The sequence below is a fragment of the Lolium perenne genome, chromosome 7, assembly GCF_019359855.2.
Source record: "Lolium perenne isolate Kyuss_39 chromosome 7, Kyuss_2.0, whole genome shotgun sequence".
Classification (NCBI taxonomy): Eukaryota; Viridiplantae; Streptophyta; class Magnoliopsida; order Poales; family Poaceae; genus Lolium; species Lolium perenne.
In genome coordinates this window covers 73,786,378-73,808,135 of record NC_067250.2, presented here as the reverse complement: position 1 = coordinate 73,808,135, position 21,758 = coordinate 73,786,378, and the positions used below count along the sequence as shown (strand labels likewise).

The following is a 21,758-nucleotide window of genomic DNA, read 5'->3' as shown; positions in this document are numbered from 1 at the left end:
TGATTGATTCCTGCAAGTCGTGCGGCCCGTGCGGTGTGAAACAACAAATCAAGAAAATTAAGAAACCTCATTGATGGCTTTTGCTCCGGTGTCCCCCCCCCCCCCCCCCCCCCTCTGAACTTTGGTCTGTTTGGACGGCTAGGATCTTCTGATACCCCTTCGTTGATTAACTTAATGTGTGTGTTTGGTTCCTGGATAAACATGTACGGTATGGGATGGGATGAGATGAAAATATGTTTTATTAACGTTTGATAGAAAAAGATAAATATGCCATTAACACAACGGTTAATATGTAATTAACGGGTCGTTTTCCCTTTGTGGCGGAGGCCGGACCTAGCGGGGCTGCCGCCTGCCCGGGCTTAGCAAGGTCACCACCCACACGTATTTTGCGAGGATGTCGCTATCGACTAGGTGCCGCGCAGACGTAGCAAGCTCGTTGCTCGCCACGCCATGGAGGCTGCCGACGCCGAGCTGGGGAGCCACGTTGAAAATCAAGCCCACCGCTCACCGCGTCGTGGAGGCCGCCGATGCCGCTCGCCGTGACGTGGTGGCCGTCGCCGAGCTGTGGAGCCACACAGACGATGATGACGGGTGTCGGAGTCGTGTCGACGGCCATGGACTCTCATGCGCGGTCGTGGCGGTTGGTGAGATTAGTCATGAAATTGGCGGATCATCTAGTCCAACTTTTCTAAGAAATATTCAGCTCTTGGGATGGGATCATCCATATTTTTTGGTCATGAACCAAACACACATTTACCCCTTCAACTTTTATTTTGAGGGGGGGACACTGAAGCACGGGCCCCTCATTGATTACTCCTATTCCACGCATCTGCGACTAGCAGGCGTTGCCGCAACCGAAACTTTGCCTCTCACCGACGCCCGGAAAGGAGCCAAGCACCTCATTGGGATCGGATTTTAGACGCCTGGACGCCATCAGACCGGCACGCCGCTCACCGCACTCCGTCAGGTCGAACGGTAGGCCGTCCTTTATCTTTGGATAAAACAGACAAACAAAATAAATTGCAAACATATTTTTGATTGTTTGTATTTTTTATTATGTTAAGAGATTGCAGTATCTATGACCATGAACTATTATTCTATCACCCCATATGAGTAGCCAATTGCCATACTTATACATTTTTTCTTGGTGAATTATTCAGTTATGAAGAGAGGTGGAGACATTGCACTCCTTTTTGAGATACACGCAACGAAGAAGGCTGCCGTTGCTTCAAGTCCTTCTCAAGTTGAAACTATGGTGAGAAAGCACACTCTAGAAAAAGAGACTGTAGTTTAATATGTTGTGAATGATATGCCCCCATCATCACCACCGCTGTCATCACCACCACCGGTAAATAACATCAACACCCTTCCACGTGATCCAGGTGAAAGGCAGCCGATTCAAAGCTATATTGTTATGATCAAGATGCAATTAGAAGAGCATATGTTCTTACGGGGCCATTCAAACGGTATGCACATGTTTTTCCAAGAAGAAATATTTCAGGAAGATACGTCAATAATTTTGTATGGTTAAATAATCATGAGTGGCTTGAATATAGTATCACGAAGGATTCTGCGTTTTGTGTTTTGCTTCGTATGCTACTTGTTCAAGAGGGGTACTGGCAGGGGCGGATCCAGCGTGTAAGCCAAGGGGGGCAGCTGCCCCCACTCAATTTTCACTTTGTTTGTAATATGCCATGCCAAATAGTCCTTTGCCCCCACTTAAAAAAGAAAATTGCTCCAATTAGCACATCTTTGCCCCCTCTAAAATTCTTTCCTGGCTCCGCCCCTGGGTACTGGGTTAGATAGATTTACTGTTGATGGATGGAGAAATTGAAATATTGGATAGAAATCACTTTTCAAACATATGGGTTCGAAGGCACATAATGCAGCTCAAGAGAGATACAAAAGTAATACAACAGAGTTAGTAAAACAAAAGTAAGTTGTTGATTCAACTACAACCACATGATACAAAAGCAATACATAACATAGTTGCTAGGCTTTATGTATGCAATTTGTTCACCTGTACTTGTTTCCTCTCTTTTTAAGTGGTATAGATCGGTTTGAGGCGAGGTGGTCTGACCTTTTATGAGGATATAGAAGATGTCATTCAATATCTGATCAAGATTGGCCCATTTCTTATGTATTTTATAATAGTGTATCAGCTGTAAGTTGTAAGAGAGAACATGCTAATTAGGATGTGCGAATCAATTCAAAAGATTACACATTTACTAGTGATCGAATAAATGGTTTGAGATCCTTGCTTATTTTTTGTACCGCTATTTATTTGTTAACTGCAACTTGTTGTTTTCTGCTTGCCAACTATACGTTGTAAACTTCTAATCCAAGTACACGGCTGGCGAGTATATATGAAAACGACCATAGGGTCATTCATTGTATACATAATCGGATTATGATCGGATTGTATTCTGTAGATTGATCTCTTGTATATTAGTCTATATATAAATATAACGAAAGGCCTAAGTGGTGAGATTATGGCAAATTATTATTTGTAGACGCCAATATGGTGTGACCGTAACTCCCCGCAGACATGGCGCAGCCTCTAACTGTAAAGATTTTCTAGTATCTCCAGAAACTGCAACTCCAGGCTACCGGTGAATTGAGCTCGGCACCGGGTGGATTGGGAAAAAATAAAGGAGAGATGTTGGATGATATGCTGAGGCATCTGCTGAGAATGATGAAATCGATGATCTGGTCTTCGAGGATGAGATGAACGTGCCAAAAGAAAGTATGAAGTGGACTGCCCTAGCTAGGGTTCATATGACAAAGTATTTCAGTAATCAGACTTTTGAGCAGCACATGCGCATTGTATGGAGCCCGCGAAGGAAATCATATTCACTCCATTGGAAGAAAATTTATTCATAATCCAGTGTTCATGTCTTGGGCATTGGATGAAGGTTGAGCAAGGGGGGCCGTGGCTGTTTCGTCTACGTAGGACATAGTCTATTGATCTGAATTATACTAGTAGCACGAAATATCTACACCTTAATCAAGCTAACAACTGAACTGAAGTCACTGAACTGTACTTTCTTGCGTTTCACCGTGGACAGGCAGCGCGATCCTCCCATCGAAGAATTCACCGTCAGACTTCGCGAAGATCGTGCAGTGTAAGCAGACCAGGCAAGCGCGCGTGTGTAGCGGGGCAGACCACCGGCTTCTGCGGTCACTCAGCACATCGCCGAGTTCCGGGAAGAGGCCGAGCTCTGGGTCGCCACGAACGTCGTGCCGTTCCTCCCGGCGACCAGGATCACCCACGTCCTGGCCGGCAGCGACGTCCTGATGACCAGCTCCTCCGGGGACGCTAGGTACTCGCTGGTCCCCGCGATGCTGAACCTGCACACCGCGCTCGTCGCCGCGCAGCTCGACGGCCGCGTCAGGGTGTCCACCGCGCTGTCCGGGGTGTCGCTCGCAAGCGCTCCGTCGGCCGTCACGGGGCGCCTCCTGCGGTCCATGAGGGATACAGGCTCTCAGCTCTTTCTGACGGCGGCTCGCCCGTCGGAAGCTACCGACGCCAGGGTCAACGACGCGTATGCCGTGATGCGCGTGCTGGGGTTCTCGGGGATCCCGGTGATCGCGGCGGAAGCGGGGGAGGAGCTCGGTGGCGGAGCGAAGCTGGTGTACCACAGCTACAGCTACATGTATGGAGGCCGCCGTGGCGAGAGCGCGCGGAGGTCGCTGGCGACGGGGACGTTCTGCGTGGCGCTCCAGAACGCGGACCCGACGGCGCTGCAGGCGGGGCTGAGCTGGGCGTGCGAGCAGGGCCACGCCGACTGCTCCACGACTACAAGCATAACAACGTGGCGGCGCTGGCCTCCTAGGCCTACAATGACTAGTACCAGAAGAACGCCAACACCGGCGCTACCTGCTCCTTCAATGGCACCGCTACCACCACAGGCACGTCCGGACCCCAGTAAGCAGCCATTTAGATTTGGATAACCTTCGTATTCTGTACCACCATCATGGATCGCTGCTTATAATCTCAGATTCTTTCATCTTAATCGCTCACTGCATGCTCAGGATTTTCAGTGCAACAACTACATGAGACATGCCAACTCCCGAACCAATCGATAATATTTCTGTCAATTCCCGGCCGAATCGGATCAACTTAGCTTCAGACGGTGTCTCTAGCATCTGCCTCTCGATAGTCGGCAGCAACCGCGTTGCTGAACCTGAGCAGCTTCTTGGCCCTGCACACCCTCATGACACCGTGCCACCCGACGCCGAGCGCTGTCAGCCCTGCGGCCATGACGAACACCCTCCACCCGGCCACGACGCACACGTAGGCCAGGAACGCCGACGGCACGGCGCACATGGCCACCAGCGCGGGCAGCGGCAGCGGCACACGGTAGGGGCGCTTCAGCTCCGGGTGCTTGGCGCGGAGCCAGAGGAAGGAGGCGAACTCCAGCAGCGTACCGAGGCTGTAGAGGAAGTTGGCTGTGGCAATCACGTCGTCGAAGCCGAGGAAGGAGACGGCAATCGCCACTGCCGTCGACGCAACAATGGCCACCCACGGGGTACCGGTGCGGGCGGCGCGGCGGGCGAAGACGGCCGGGAGGAGGCCCAGGTCAGCCATGCCCAGTAGCTGGAACGCGCCGCTGCTCATCTGGGCCTCGAACATACCGATAGAGGAGATAACCGCGCCGGCGCCCGTCCAGTACTTGAGCCACCGGCCCCCAATGATGCCTGTTTGGACACAGCAAAATTGACTTTTTCTTTAGAGAAATATAATAATCTGCATTGTAACCTTTTTAAATAAAGAGAATATATTAATATCAAAATATACCACTTATATCCGTCCTCTGCAACAATGCAATATCCTAATTACATTACGGATGCACACATCAAAAAAAAGAGAAAAAAAACTAAGAAATAAAAGTCTCGCACACTATCCCAGCCCTAGCAACAATAATACATCCACCACCAAGACAACACCAAAGCAACACCTTCAAGAAGGAAACAGTGCACCATCACCATCGTCGCCCGATCAACGATCTTAGGTTTTCACCCTCTCCGCTCTCAAAACATTGCCTTCAACAAAACATTGCCAGGAACAACCAGTTAAGGCCAGATCTTGGGTTTTCACCCTGAAAGGTAAGACTCTAAACTTCACATGTGCTGTCGCCCCCACTTTCATACCACTGTTGCGAAGTCCGGAACACCAAGCAAGCCCCTCAACAGCGCAACGACCTTCATGATATTCTCTTCTTCTAACTTCACCATGGATCAGCTGTCACTTGGTGTCAACACAGAAAAGAGCTTCGCGCAACACCCTCTAAAACCAAACGGTCGGAATAAAAGCATGGACGCGCACGACCGAGTACCACCGATCCAGCAAACTCCAGGCAATAGAAGCACTGTTACATTCCCCGACGGCGCCTTCCGGAACTCAACACTCCGGCCAGATCATGAAGGGCAGGCCTCCGGCAGATCTTCATCTTCGCCCAAGAGAGACCCTAGGACCGCCGCCTTTATTCAGGTCGGGCCGCCACGCCGGCGACCATCCTAGAATGGCCATGGTTGCCACCGGAGACACGAAGCAGATTGCGTAGTCCGAAGACACCGCACACGCCTGGGTACCGCTGCAGCCGAAGGCCAGCCCTCCACAGCCGGCCACCGAGAGGCGAGGAGAAGGGGACCTAGGGTTTCCCCTTGCAGCCCGCCCCCACCCCTCCCTCCGCCGTCGGCAGGGCACTCCACCACCTCGTCATCAGGCATGGCGTCACCGAGCCAAGGCCAAGCGCCGCCATGGAGGTCCCCCACGAAACGGCCGCGCTCCGGCCCGAGGAAGATGACCCACGCCCGACCTCCTCGCGCGAGATGACGAAGAATCCCCGCCGCCGGCCGTCCTTTGCCAGACCGCGCCCCCTGGCGGCGGCGAGGGAGGGGAGGGGGAGAGGGGGGAGGCAGTGACGACGGGGTAGAGTTCCCCCCGGCTGCCACGCGGGGGCAGCTCGGGAGGAGGACGGGAGGGTTGCGTAGGTTGGATTTGGTCCAACTCGATTCTGACACGTCAAACACAAAGTCTAACATGCTGAAGAATTTAAGATGATGTTGCCCGAGGGTGTTTTCTCTAGATTTGGGCCGCAGATCATCAACACGCCAGAGCGAGTTTTGCCTTCGTTTTCCCCTATTTTAGGAACTTTCTAGAATGTTTTGGTTGACATTTCTTCTATTTTTTTTCTGGTTCTTTGGTACTGTCCGTTTCCTTCCGATTTTCTTGCGTTTTTTTCGATATTTTTTGTTTTCTATTTTTCTTTTCTCTTTTTTGATTGAGCATTTTTTAATTTGAAAAATGTCTAAATTCAAACAATTTTCAATTTTAATTTTTTTTCATATTTTGATTTTTTTTGGTATGAACAATTTCTAAAATTCAAACATTTTCAAATTTGAAAATTTCTAATTACAACATTTCTCAGAATTGAACTTTTTCATATTTTAAATAGATTTCAAATTCAAATAAATTTTGAAACATGGAAGTTTTTCAAAGAAAATATGAAAAACGAAATAACAAAAAAGGAAAAATCTGTAGAAAGCAAACCGTTACATGTTACCTGGTCCAGCCCAACCGGGAGACAAAATTAGCTCCCGCAATGGAGCGACAAATAGTTTTCAATTCCAACTTAGAATTTTCAAGTTGCATGTAAGTTGCAACAGAGATATTTGAGTTGTGAGTGGGTTGCGACGATTATTTTTTGCACTTGTGAGTGGATTGAGCTCAAGAGGAAACTGACCCGAGACCTCCCGCGCCGCTCCCGCGAGCGACCAGAGGGAAACCCTAGCCGCCGGGCTCGCGCGCCCCCTCCTCCCTCCCATCTTTTTTTTGTAAATCTATTGATATTGTGAGTTTTCATATTGTCGTACATATACTTGCCTAAACTTAGAAAACATTGACAACTTATATGCGACATATTTGTGGACGGAGGAGGTATATGTTAAGAGGGACACCTCACGATTATGAGCAGTCCTTTATGCAATGCAGCTAAAAATAGAAAGATTTTAAAATATACCACATCTGTTTTCATGAATAAATCTTATATGTTTTCTTAAGTCAAGATATATAAAGTCTGTCCAGACCTTTTTTTTAATATCAACAAATATAATTATACATATATAATGTATGAAAATATAATTCATGTTAATATATCTAATGATATTGATTTTGTATTTGGCATGTTAGCAGTTTTTTGTAAAAAATAGATGGTTTAACTTTTCATTAATAATGTAAGTCTTAACATTATAATCGAGGAAGTACGAATACATTTGCCCCATGGTCTGCCTTAGTCCAACTTGGGAAGATGGAAACAGAGATACTTGCTTAATGATTAATATACTGCAATAGGCTGCCATTGGTAATATTAAGGTGGATGCACAAGAGTATCACTTGTACTACCAAGAAATATTAACTTGGGAATTAAGTGTGAGCGACAAAAACGGAGATGCTAACACAAGGCAGACGTTTCTGTTCCTAATGGACACAAGGTACGTATACTACGTAGTGCTACTATAATGATTCTGGCTAGCTGATAGCTAGTAGTAATGTAAGTGTTTGTACGTATATATACCTGCGGCATCGGCCAGGTAGCCGTTCACCCACGCATCCGGCGGTGCGTCCGTGGCGCCCGTCGCCGCCATAAGCGGCAGCAGATAGCTGACGGCGATCAGAACAACCGCCACTGCCAGCGCCCTCGGGAACGTCCGCTCTGGCCGGTCCACCTCTCCGGCCATCGTGCTCGCGCTGTCCCAGTAGTTGAGGTTCCAGAAAAGGGTGTTGAAGAACATCCTCCAGTCCTTCCTCCCCTTCACCTGCGACGCCCACCGCCGCGGCCGCAACTTGGGCACCGACATGGCCGTCATCAGCGCGAACGGGGCCAACGACACTATGCCTAGCGTCACGGCGCCCCACCCGACGATGCTCAGTCCAGCGTAGTTCATGAAGGAGAGGAAGAGCGTCATGCCGACCACCGTGCCCGTGCGCGCCCTGCCGGGCTCCGCGATCGCGGGGGCGACGCTGCCGACGTAGTCGGCGACGAGGGCCGGATAGGCGGCGATGTTGATGACGATGCTGAGGTACTTCCACGTGCCGATGAGGGATCCGGCGAGCGGGCCGAAGGCGTGGTCGGCCCACAGGACGAAGCCGCCGTTGCCCGGGAACGCGGAGGCGAGCTCGGCGGTGACGAGCGACTCCGGGACGCCCCACGCGAATGGGAAGATGAGGAAGCCGAGCAGCGTGAAGAGCGGCCCCGCCGCGCGGACCGCCTTCTCGGACCCGTACGGCCCGCCGGCCACCTCGAAGTAGATGAGGAAGACGAGTGGAATCAGCGTGATCTTGCGCTGGTGGCTGGACCTGGACGACGTCGTGCCAACGCCTTGTTGCGCGTTGTAGCCGTGCTGCAGCTCTTGGTCTTGTTGCGTGTCATGTTCCTGCGCGGTGGTGCCATGCGATCGTGCATTTTCTTCCTGACTCTGTGATGGCTGTTTGGTCATTATTAGGATTTCTTGGTTCATAGTAAGGTTACTCGATCGCTAGAGTGTAGAGGAGCAAAGCTGTAGCTAGTGTGTCGTCCATTCGTGTGGGCATGCATTGTGCTACTATATAGGTGAAGGGAGTGCGGCCATTAGTTAGGTCAAGTTGTTGGTGCTAACTCCCAACCGGTATGACGAGCTGACCTGTGATTCTTAGCCATTTCGGGCACTGTGATTCTTACATATCAGGTATACTTGCTGTGCGCTGCGAGGTAGCTTACTTAGCTACCGTCAGCTTGTCGGATCAAATTCTTTTTGTTCGGTTGCTTTCGTGTAGTATTCACCTAATTCACTAATAAATACTTGTCTGCGGCCTGTCGAATGACATTATTGTTGCCTATTAATCCTGACCTGCTTGATCGTCACAAGACAAAACATGGGGGGCGTATTAAGAAAATGAACTCGTTTGTCCTCACGCATACATAAACACACAAAGGACCTATCCAACTCTTCCGTCACTATTTAGATTTTAGAATACATTATTATATATGCTGGATATCTTTGATTACATGCTGTTATCGAGATTGATGGAACCGTGGATATGTTTCAAAATACCACTTAATTACGGTGTTTACGTCACCGGCGAAAGACATACTGGAAGCATGCATCATATATAAGGGTGTCATCATGAACTGAAGTGAACCTACACTAAGCCACGCACTTTGCGAGTCAGATCAGTTTTTTGAGTAAGCTACAGTGTTTGTAAACTTAGTTTTGCATAATACATTTTTTCTGTACACCATAGATGAACGCACGTATTTAAGTTTCAAACTTCACACCCACATACCTGCACATGCTATGCACGAGTAAATTTTTTTAGATACGAAAAGCTTTGTCTTTTCTTTGTTTTAACCACTCCTCTCTTCCTATTGACCAGCAGGTGGGTTCAGATGTGACCTGGTTCCGAAAATTCCTCCTAAGCTCTTCCATGAAAGAATTAGGATACAAATTAAAGGGACTCTATTTCTATTACACCTACGTTATGAATATCCGTATTACAGCTGCAAATATAAAGTTCTGTCAGGTACAGATGCAATTATATTTCTTCATTAAAGAATTCTGATAAGGTGGAAACTTGTGGTTATGATTACAAGGCTTCTGCTATGTTGTAGAATAACTTCAAGGATAGAATGTGATGTTCAAACCAACCACAGACGCACTTTAATCTACAGGATAATTTTAATGAACAAATTGATCTCCCTCATCTAGAGGCACCAATTATGGGGGTGGAAGTTGATAGAATTAATTAGAGCATCTTTGCTCGCTGACAAATCCTCAAGGCCAGATCAATGGGGTTGTAATAAGAAATTCCAGCATTAGTAGAAAAAGGGGCATCGGTCCCGGTTGGTAACGGGCATTAATCCCGGATTCGCAACCGGGACTAAATATGCGAGACTAAAGACCCGATTAAAGGCCCATCCACGTGGGCTGCAGACGTGCGTCGGGGCGAAGTACCTTTAGTCCGGTTGGTGAGACCAACCGGGACTAAAGGTCTCTGCAGGTTTAGGGTTTAAACCCCTAAATCTGGTTTTATTTTGTTGTGTTTTTATTTTTTATATTTTATTTTGTGTTTTATTTTAGTTTCAAAGAAGTTTTAGTACACATATTTTACGCTACTATATACTCGTTACACGTTGATGCATATGAATATATAATTTCAAACAAGTTTGAAATTTTAAACAAGAAGAATTCAAAAGGAATATATAATATTCAATCTCGGGTGACCATATACAACTTCAAACAAGTTTCCATATACAATTTACGACATTAGAAGTTCTTCGTCCTCGTAATAGTGTTGTTCATTAGGATGGAGGACCCCCCTCATAAAAAATCCTGCTAATTCCTCTTGAACTAGTCGGAAGCGAGCTTCTGGATTAAGCTTCTCCCGCTAGTCACTCCTCCGCAAGTTGATATCCTGAGCCCTCCGCTCAGAGGTGTGACCCCGAATGAACTCACAAACATAGTATCAACATAGATTGGTCCCCTTTGGCTGAGTTGGAACATTAGATAACCTTCTAAATGTTAGCTGAACTTTGAATTCACCGGTTATGTTATCTTTGAACCGTTTCCAAACCCTGCAGGGCAAAGAAATTAAATGAACAAGTGAGTTATTAGTTACTTGATATCAGGAAATGAACGAAAGAGGCCGATATAGTGCACAAATGATTTAAAATAATTACTTTTGCAACATTAATCTTATGCCGGTTCAATGCTTTGGGTCCATATTCAGAGAGTCCATGACTTCAACTCTGAAGTTGTCAAATTGAATTATTAGAAGAATCCAGTGGAACCTGCGGACCCGTTACATGCATAGTCATGCATAACTCATCGATTAGACATAACATGGAGCAAACAAAAGAGAATGTGAACAAGACGGAAACACTCACCAAAAATGGTAAGGAAATAGAATTTCACTTTTGAGTTCCTGCTTTGTAAGAAATTTGTACATGTCTCTCTCCACGTCTTGGGGTGATTTTCTAACGCATATTCATTAATGATATGTGGGTCAATGAACCCAACATCATGGATGTTCCTTATTTTGCATTCCCCAAGCTTCATTATGCATAATAGTGTACACAAGAATTAATATAGTTATGACAGTATAGTGCAGGCAATGAACGAGATGAGGTAGAGATTTAATTATAAAAATAAACCACTTACAGAACGTAGCAACTCAGGAGAGATTTGTCGAGCTCGCGCAGATTGAATAACTGGAACAATTCACTCATATGAACTTGTACATAGTAATGTTTGAAGTGATGCTCCTCTCTAACTTCTGCATAAATATATTCTTTGTTGTCCTTATTTTTTATGAAATCCTTGTACCAGAGTAGCAGATTTCGCATTTGTGTTGGTAGACTCGCTTCTTGTGCAGGCTCGACGAGAGGCCCATTCAGTTTATATGTAAATGCTACCTCACTTATTGGCGCATCCTCAAGCCGGCCCTAACAATGCACGAAGAGTCATACCGAACTCGGACGCTCTTTCTTTGGCCGCCGTTACAGTCATTTCATGTGCGCTAGCAGCTGCTAGGATAGCGGGGTCCAATAGTTCCATGTCCTTATCCATATCGGCTCTGAAGGACTGATACGTCCAATTTGCATCACTATTTTATATCATAATTAGCTGTTATTCATTGATATATTTCATATTTGGAGATGATACTTATGTTATTTCATCTATTTTGCATGATTCATGATTATTGGAGGATCGCGCACCGGAGTCAGGATTCTGCTGGAAAAAGCGCCGTCAGAATGCAATATTTCGGAAGATCAACAATTGACGAAAGTTATATGAAAAATCCTATTTTTCCAGAAGATGACGAGAGCCAGAAGGAGGAGCCGAGGAGGGCCACCATGGGCCCCCCTCACAGGCCGGCGCGGGCCCTGCCCTGGCCGCGCCGCCTTGTGGGGAGGGGGCCCATAGCCCCCTCTGGCCTCCTCTCCTTCGCGTATTTCTTCGTCCCGAAAACCTAAGCTCCAGGGAGTAAGTCGCGAAGGGTTACAGCCGCCTCTGCGAGGCGGAGAACACCAGAGAGAAAAGAGCTCTCCGGCAGGCTGAGATCCGCCGGGGAAATTCCCTCTCGGAGGGGGAAATCGACGCCATCGTCACCGCCATCGAGCTGGACATCATCTCCATCACCATCATCATCATCTCCATCGTCATCACCGCCGTCTCCACCGCTGCACATCGTCACCGCTGTAACAATTTGGGTTTGATCTTGATTGTTTGATATGGGAAACTCTCCCGGTGTTGACTTCTACTTGTTATTGATGCTATTGAGTGAAACCGTTGGACCAAGGTTTATGTTCAGATTGTTATTCATCATCATATCACCTCTGATCATGTTCCATATGATGTCTCGTGAGTAGTTCGTTTAGTTCTTGAGGACATGGGTGAAGTCTAAATGTTAGTAGTGAAGTATGATTGAGTAATATTCAATATTATGATATTTAAGTTGTGGTGTTATTCTTGTAGTGGTGTCGTGTGAACGTCGACTACACGACACTTCACCTTTATGGGCCTAGGGGAATGCATCTTGTACTCGTTTGCCAATTGCGGGGTTGCCGGAGTGACAGAAACCTGAACCCACGTTGGTATATCGATGCAGGAGGGATAGCAGGATCTCAGAGTTTAAGGCTGTGGTTAGATTTATCTTAATTACTTTCTTGTAGTTGCGGATGCTTGCAAGGGGTATAATCACAAGTATGTATTAGTCCTAGGAAGGGCGGTACATTAGCATAGGTTCACCCACACAACACTTATCAAAACAATGAAGATTAATTAGCCGTATGTAGCGAAAGCACTAGACTAAAATCCCGTGTGTCCTCGAGAACGTTTGGTCATTATAAGTAAACAAACCGGCTTGTCCTTTGTGCTAAAAAGGATTGGGCCACTCGCTGCAATTATTACTCTCGCACTTTACTTACTCGTACTTTATTCATCTGCTACATCAAAACCCCCTGAATACTTGTCTGTGAGCATTTACAGTGAATCCTTCATCGAAACTGCTTGTCAACACCTTCTGCTCCTCGTTGGGATCGACATTCTTACTTATCGAAGATACTACGATACACCCCCTATACTTGTGGGTCATCAAGACTATTTTCTAGCGCCGTTGCCGGGGAGTGAAGCGCTATTGGTAAGTGGAATTGGTAAGGGAAATTTCTACTGTTTGTGCTGATTTTATTTCTGCCTGTTGCCATATTTCATTATGGAGAGATCTTCTCTTGAGTTTTTATTTGGAAAATCTACTACTACTGCAAAGGTAGTGGATGAGGCGCCAGGTGAGGAAGAAATACTATACAAAATACCTATGAAAATTATTGAACGTGTAGTGGATAACCGTTATACAGGGGATGGAACTGTCCACCCTGGAGATCATTTACTGTTCTTACATGAATTATGCGGTTTATTCAATTGTGCAGGTATTGCTATGGATGAAGTGAGGAAGAAACTATTCTCTATATCGCTGTCTGGTAAAGCGGCGCATTGGTATAAATTACTGGATAATGGGGATTCTCTTGAATGGAATGATATTGTGCCCCGGTTTTATTCTAAGTTCTATCCTCCAAGTGAAATTCATAAGGATCGGAACCGCATATATAATTTTTGGCCTCATGATGGAGAGAGTATTGCCTAAGCGTGGGGGAGATTGAAGTCTTTAATGCTCAAATGCCCCATTCATGAGCTTCCTAGTAATGTTATTGTTGATAATTTCTATGCAAGACTTTCTTTTCAAGACAAGACCTTGCTGGATACTTCTTGTTCTGGATCATTCATGCGCAACAAAGAAGAGTTTAAAAGGGACCTTCTTAATCGGATCCAGGAAAATACTGAATGATGGGAGAACGACAAAGATAGAGAATCAGGTATAAATTATGATTACAAATGCATTGAAGCTTTTATGGATACTGATAAATTTCGTAATATGAGTGCTACTTATGGTCTTGATTCTCAAGTTGCTGCAAATCTTTATAAAGCTTTTGCCTCTCATTATGAATTGCCTAAGAAGAACTTTGATAAGTATCATGAACCGTATAAAGATAAAATTGATTCATCTATAAATAAATGTGTTGTAGTTGAAACTGTTGATCATGTTATTCCTGAAGCTTATATTGAAAAAACTCCTTTCCCTGCTAAAATAAAGGAGTACTCGGTTATAAATAGTGCGGTTCATAAAAGTGAAAAGAAACCTATAGAACCTGAAGAACAAATAAAAGTTGAACCTGCTGTTTCAATAGTTAAAGATCTTGTGACTGAAAATGTGGAGGATGGTCATATTATTTTCTGTGAAGATGCTTCTAATATTGTTTCACATCCTAATAAGTCTAAGAAAGCTAGTGTTCCTATGCTATCTGTTAGAATTGAAGATCATTGTTATTATGGTTTATGTGATATTGGTGCAAGTATTAGTGCTATTCCTTATGAGCTTTACACGGAGATTATGCACGAAATTGGTTCTTGTGAACTTGAAGATATTAATGTGGTTATTCGGCTGGCTAATAGAGAAACTATCTCTCCAATTGGTATTGTTCGAGATGTGGAAGTTCTATGCGGTAAGATTAAATATCCTGCTGACTTTTTGGTACTTGGTTCTGCTGCTAGTAAATATTGTCCTATCATTTTTGGTAGACCTTTTCTAAATACTTGTGGAGCTGTTATAGATTGCAAGAAAGAGAACATTTTGACTAAATTTGCTGGTGAATCTTATGAGTTTAACTTCTCTAAATTTGCCAAAACTCCTTACAAAGCTGATTCGCCTAATAATGATTTTAGAGTTGAACAGTGTGCATCTATTGCTCTTGCTCCTAATAATCCTTTGCAGCAACATTTGGAGAATAGTGAGAGTGAAGTTTTTAGGGAAGAAAGAGATGAGCTTGATGAAATTTTCCTTCGTCAACCTATTCTTAAGCATGATTTACCGGTAGAAGATCTGGGTACAACACCACCACCAAAGGAAGATCCTGTCTTTGATTTAAAACCATTGCCTGATAATCTTAAATATGCTCATATTGATGATAAGAAAATATATCCTGTTATTATTAGTTCTAAGCTTACAGAGTTTGAAGAAGAAAGGTTATTGGAAATATTGAAGAAACATCGAGGTGCTATTGGCTACACTCTTGATGACTTGAAGGGGGTTTCTCCCTCTATTTGCCAACATGCCATTAATATGGAAGATGATGCGAAGCCTGTTGTTGAACCTCAGCGTCGTCTAATTCCTAAGATGAAGGATGTGGTAAGAAATGAGGTATTAAGATTTCTTGAAGCTGGTATTATATATCCTATTGCTGATAGTAGATGGGTTAGTCCTGTGCATTGTGTTCCTAAGAAAGGAGGAATGACTGTTGTGCCTAATGATAATGATGAGCTCATACCTCAAAGAGTAGTTGTAGGGTATAGAATGTGCATTGATTATCGAAAAGTTAATAAAGTTACTAAGAAAGATCATTACCCTTTACCTTTTATTGATCAAATGTTAGAAAGGTTGTCTAAGAATACTCACTTTTGCTTTCTTGATGGTTATTCTGGGTTTTCACAAATTGCTGTTAAAACTAAGGATCAAGAGAAAACCACTTTCACTTGTCCCTATGGAACTTATGCTTATAGACGTATGCCTTTTGGTTTATGTAATGCCCCTACTACTTTTCAAAGATGCATGTCTGCTATTTTTCATGGCTTTTGCAAGAGTATTGTAGAGGTATTCATGGATGATTTTTCTGTCTATGGGAATTCTTTTGATAATTGCTTGCGGAACCTTGATAAAGTTTTGCAGAGATGTGAAGAGACTAACCTTGTTCTTAATTGGGAGAAATGCCACTTTATGGTTAATGAAGGAATTGTATTGGGACATAAAATTTCCGAGAGAGGTATTGAAGTTGATAGAGCTAAAGTTGAAGCAATTGAGAAGATGCCCGACCCTAGGGATGTTAAAGGTATTCGTAGTGTTCTTGGTCATGCTGGGTTTTATAGGAGGTTTATTAAAGATTTCTCCAAGATTTCAAAGCCTCTTACTAATCTTCTTCAAAAAGATGTACCTTTTATTTTTGATGATGATTGTAAGGAAGCTTTTGAAACTCTAAAGAAAGCATTGACAACTGCTCCTATAGTTGAACCTCCTGATTGGAACTTACCTTTTGAAATTATGTGTGGTGCTAGTGATTTTGCTGTAGGCGCTGTTCTTGGACAGCGAGTAAATAAAAAATTGAATGTTATTCATTATGCTAGTAAAACTCTTGATGCTACTCAAAGAAATTATGCTACTACTGAAAAAGAATTGTTAGCTGTAGTCTTTGCCTGTGATAAGTTTAGATCCTATATTGTTGATTCAAAAGTTACTATACATACTGATCATGCCGCAATCAGATACCTAATGCAAAAGAAAGATGTGTTGTCGTCAGAAACCCACCGGCGGGCAGCGACGGGCAACACAGTAGAGCCGGGAACAACTTAGGGCTGCGGCTGGCCCTGGTCCCTCCGAGTGACGGCCCGCAAAGCCTCTGGTACACACGTCCGATGCTGGTGCAAGGGCGTGCCACCTGACCTATACCTGGTCAGGAAGGTGATGGAGATGCCTCGCTTAGTTTCCTGCATGGCATACACGTAAACATTAAATACGAGCCTCGATCGGCTCTCAGGATATCCTGTGAATCGGCTCAAAGAGCCGATCCACCCATGATTCCTACGAGGTGCACGAATATATTGTGGTCCTGCTTGATCAAGATAAAGCTACAACGATCTACGACGATTTAGGGTTTTCACCGCATAATCGGAACATCCTACTCACGATTGGGCCTCGCGGCCACGCACGGTGATCGTAAGCCGATCCTAGATAGGGCCTAAAAACCAACACGAGGTTGATCCCCGGAACATCCTGTCTAGGACTAGCAAACGACACCCTACGTGCCGCTGGATCCTCCAACCCTTTGTAAGGCCTAACTATTGCAGATATTAAACTAATCCTTGAAGAAACAAGGAGCAACCGTAACGGATCGGATCTACTAAATAATGATCAAGCGGGGTGCCGCCCCTACACCTAAGATAGGTGTAAGGGCGGCTAGATATGCAAGGGTTGCACTACGACAGCATATGATACGAAGAACAATGCTAACCCTAACACATCTAAGATAACTACGTTGCTCGCCATCAAAAAGGCTTCAGTACGAGCAACGCGTGAACAACATAAAGCTTGTGCTGCCTAGATCGCAAGATGCGATCTAGGCAGCATGATGCTTACCGGTAGAAACCCTCGAGACGAAGGAGTTGGCGATGCGCCGAGATTGATTTGTGGTTGAACGTTGGTTGTTGTTTATTCCATAAACCCTAGATACATATTTATAGTCCAGGGGACTTTCTAATTCAGGCGTGCACCTAACCGTGCACGGGTCAAACTCTATCTTCTAATCTAAGATGCGATCTACTATATTACAGATACAAGGGCAAACTAGCCCAAACTTTGCATATAAGGCCGATTCACATATTTCTTCATTATATAATCTTCAAGCCCATCTTGATCGCGGCCCACCTCTGACTCGGTCAAATTCCAGTGATAACACATGCCCCCCTGGTTTTGGAATTGATAATTCCAAAATCACTCTGCTTTTTCTTCGTCGGGTCATGTTGTGGCAGAGCAGAATCGTCGCAGTATCCTTCATCATGATGCTTGTCCTCTCAACTTCTCTGCTGAATTTGATAGCTTCAGCATCACTTCCTTGGAAACTGCAATGGCATTAAATCTCCACTAGGCTCCTTCTTATTTAACCGTGCCGATTGATCTATCGGCACCCCAAAACCCTCTTTCCCTGTAGCCATGTCTTCTTCTTCCTCTGTCTCCTCCGGCCTCTCTTTCCAATCTTCTTCCTCGAGTGAGCCGATGTCAGAGCCCGAGTGGGACTTCGACCTCTTGTCAGATGGCGACAAGCCCCTGACTGACGGGGAGGACGACCTCCAGTTCCTCATTGAAAGGGAACTGGAGAGCGAGAGCGAGGATGACCTCCACTCATGGAGGAACGAAGAGGAAGAGGAAGAAGAAAAAGAAGACGACTCCTCCTCCTCCTCCGCTGGGTACCCGCCGGCGAAGCGCTTCCGTGCTTGGGCGGACAGTGAAAATGACGATGATGATGAAGAGGAAGAAGCTCCAATCGAAGACTGGGATAGCAGTGACGAGGAGTTCTCTGGAAGCAGCGCCGGCGGCAGCTATGACGCCGACGACGAGGGCAGCGAGGATCAGTAGAATAGAATCAGTAGCATGCGAGCAATCGGCTCTTCTTTTATTCCCCTTTTCTTTGAGTAATCGGCTCTTCATTGTAAAAAACCCTCCTTTTGTTAATGAAGAAGTATTTCCCGTCAGCCTTTTGCCGATAGTCAAAGTCAAACGACTTCCCTAAAAGAGCCGATGGCATCGCATCGGTCTCTACCATAAAAACACGAGTAAGGTCGCCCTAGCCGCCCTTCCAAACGGTAACCTGCGACCTTCGTCTGAGAAAGCAAAACTCAGATCCCCAAATCGCCGCCTGAGCAGTTCCCACTCACGGCCCCCTTCGTCTCAGATCTCGACCGCGCCGCCTGCAACTCTTCAGCGCGTCTAATGGCGGAATCATCCAACACCAACGCCATGGTCTCCGATCTGAAGGTAACCCTTAATCTCCTCTGGCCATCCGAATTGACGTTATGATTAATAGCAAGCACCTGAATTAATGTTTTGCTCCGTTACTCATTTTAGGTTCCAGACATCCTACTGCCACATCCTTCTCTCGCAAATTCTATGTGCCTCGGTCCTCGTTCTTCCGAGAGTCCCGCCCTTTTAATTTCATGCGAAGCTAACAGAATCCCCTTTGTGAATCAGAACTTAGATCTGACTTCCTGGGCCGACTGCCTGCGAGCCTGGCCTAATCCCCCTGAGGGTTGGGTGGCATGGTACACTAGAGTATCCAAAACCCATTATGCCACCTGGGAAGCCATAGGGATAGCCGATGCCTTATCATTATCCTTGTCTCCCCTTGAGAAGAATGAAAACATTCTGAAAACCATCGGCTACTTCTGGTCTGACGCACTGAACTGCTTCATGTTCGGCCATGGCCCCATGACACCAACTCTGCTAGATGTGGCCATGATCACAGGCCTAGACATTGCATCCCCAAGCCCTTCTGCATTCAAACTGCCGAAGGTCCCTTTCACCCTGTCTTCTAAGAAAGAATGTACCAGCTGGGGTGCCTACCTCAATCGTTATATGAAGACCAAGGGCCCTGTGACAGAGAGAGAGCATACAGCCTTCCTGAATTTCTGGCTGGAGCACTTTATTTTCTGCGGCCCATCACTTGCCCCTACCAAGAATTACCTTTCCCTGGCCTATGAACTTGCCAAAGGCACCCAACTCGGCCTAGGCAAACTGTTTCTTGGAGAAGTCTATCGATCTCTTCAACTGATGTCTGTCAAACTGTTCTCTCAAAAGACAGTTAAAACTGGCGGCCCTTGGTGGTTTATTCAGTTATGGGCGCAGCTATATTTTCAGAACCAGATCCCAGACTTCCCACCTTTGACCACCTGCACCTTTCCAGATGTTAATGGAAAGGATATCCGATGCACCAGCTATGGCCAAGCTTTGTATGGTCTCCCAGGCAGCAGGCTGATCCCCAAGGAAGCAGCAGGGTGGTTCAAGATTTTCTTCCAAGGTTTGGACAACCCCCTGTTCTTTCCTTATACCGAATCGGCGAACTTTGAAAACCCAATCTCCTTTCGATTGGATGACTTTGCCGATGACGCTAGCACCCAGCATCTGTATTCTATCATGATCCGTCCTTGCTTCCTCCCTGTTGGTATGAGTACCTCGAACCGGATCATCAAGCCTGGTTATGAGTGTTACCAACCGGTAGTGGTAGCCCGACAGCTTGGCCTCGGGCAGGTGCCTCCACACTTCTTCTTACACCACCTGGCAGCAAGCAGAGCTGAACTGCCTGACATTCTTACTGGCCAAAGATGTTATACCTTCTTCGATGCTTTGGCCATTCCAATTCCCCACGACCTCCGTTTCTCCTCCACCACCGATGGCTTCGAGACTTGGTGGTCCATGTGGAAGACCCATGTCTTCAGAAGAGCTCTGGGACCGCTGTTGAGACAACTTGATGCCGAGTATGACATTCCTGCAGACCAGGTATCATTACTTAACATTTCTTGTAACAGCATTATGGTGATTGCCTGTGACCTGACTCCATCTCCTGGCAGCAACAAGATGGCCCGGCTCCTACGCAAGCCGATGGTTCCCCCTTCGTATTTCTCCCTCCGGCACCAGTGGTCCTCTTCTGCCAGAGCTCGCCACCCCTGAAGAAAGTCATAATGCAGAGTCAGCCGATTTCACCGAAATTGGCTCCCAAGAATAAAGCATCTTCAGGGCCAGTTGCCCCCCGAGCCTCGACTCAGGCGAGGACGGCAGTGAGGAAGGTAGCTGCCAGGAAGACCCTGAAGCGTAAAGCTCCTGCCCAAGAAAGCTTGCATGTAAGTTGGTTCATGCCCTGTCCACATTTATCCGCTTTCCCAGTCTTTTACAACACGCTCGTATTCTTCTCCACAGACTTCCACGGAAGAAACCTCGAGCGGGGCCGTAGAATCCAGCCAGGGGGACTCGAGCTCGGGCAATTCTGAGAGGTCCACCACTCAGAGCCAGACGGCCTCACCAGCGCCGGCTTCTAAGCAAAGGTCGATCCCCGAGCCTCCTGCTCCCCAAGCCCCGACCAGATCGGGGTCACGCACGAAGCGTCGATGCGTCAAAAGGGCTCGTAAAGACCCACGAACCTCTCCATCAAGCCAGGAGGTCTCAAATGTAATTCTCTCCCCGGTCACACTTCGTGCTAACCCATCGTCGTTTGGATCGGCTAACCACTTCCTCCTGTAGACCAAAGAAACTTCTAGCGGAGACGTCGAGGAGGTACCGAGGCCGTCCACTACCCTGGACCTAGCCACCTCGACGATCGTGGCCGACCAAGTGGCTGACCTAGCCAAGTCCACAGAAAAGCCGATCATCACTACATCGGCTGTTCCTCCTACCTTGGGAGAGGTATACCCCCTCTCCTTGGCTCTATCACCTTCTTCATTGTATGCTAAACTCGCTTTGTTTGCCTTATCAGGGTTGTGATCTCTCGAGGTTGCTGACGTTCGATCCAGAATCCATCGAACCAACTTTTTCCAAGGTGAGTGGAGAGCCGAGTCCTAGCATGGTCCATGGTCCACTCCAGCGTCTCAAGGATTTGCTCTCTTCCTCAATTGAGACCTTGATCGAAAATTCCGAGGAAGTCAAAGGCATCCTTGAAGATATCCAGCCCCATCTCCCTATGACACTGCAAGTGAAACTCTGGCCAGCTGTTACTCTGTCGGTCTTCAAGTCAAGGGTGCAATCGGCTCGACAAAGGATTACTCTTCGCCACACCCAGCTTCCATTGAGAGCCGATATTGCGGAAAAGTGTCAACGGCTCAACGAGAAAAAGGCTGCTCTGGACGCCAAGATGGACACTTCTGCCAATCGCGCCGAACTCGAGACCCTGCGCAAGGAGCTGGAGAGCCTTGAAGAGAGGGTTAGGGTGACCAAGCAGCTTATCCAAGACAAGGAAGCCCTTATTGCCCGTTCTCAAGATGAAGCAAAAGGTCTCACAGCCGATCTGAAGACCGATCTGGCTGAAATTCGTACTCTGAGCAGTCAGTTGGTGACGGGCAAAGACGAGGAC

General features: G+C 46.3%; 1 protein-coding gene and 1 pseudogene across 1 annotated transcript; one reads left to right on the top strand and one right to left on the bottom strand.

Annotated features, from left to right (window-relative positions):
- The first annotated feature begins 394 nt into the window (after positions 1-394).
- On the top strand, positions 395-3,932 carry LOC127315915 (glucan endo-1,3-beta-glucosidase 4-like; annotated as a pseudogene).
- Positions 3,933-3,982: 50 nt separating this feature from the next.
- Positions 3,983-8,564, bottom strand: LOC127317061 (probable polyamine transporter At3g13620). The gene is made up of 2 exons (XM_051347586.2): positions 7,581-8,564; positions 3,983-4,701 (listed from the first exon to the last, which is right to left on the bottom strand). Exons 1-2 carry the CDS (start codon positions 8,521-8,523, stop codon positions 4,130-4,132), a joined length of 1,515 nt encoding a protein of 504 aa, XP_051203546.1. The 5' UTR covers positions 8,524-8,564; the 3' UTR covers positions 3,983-4,129.
- Positions 8,565-21,758: the final 13,194 nt, after the last annotated feature.

Excerpts from the sequence above, each read along its gene's own strand:
- LOC127317061 (XM_051347586.2), bottom strand. The coding sequence starts at position 8,523 with ATGAACCAAGAAATCCTAATAATGACCAAACAGCCATCACAGAGTCAG. Across the intron at positions 4,702-7,580 it reads CTACCTGGCCGATGCCGCAG|GCATCATTGGGGGCCGGTGG; the intron begins GTATATATACGT and ends GTGTCCAAACAG.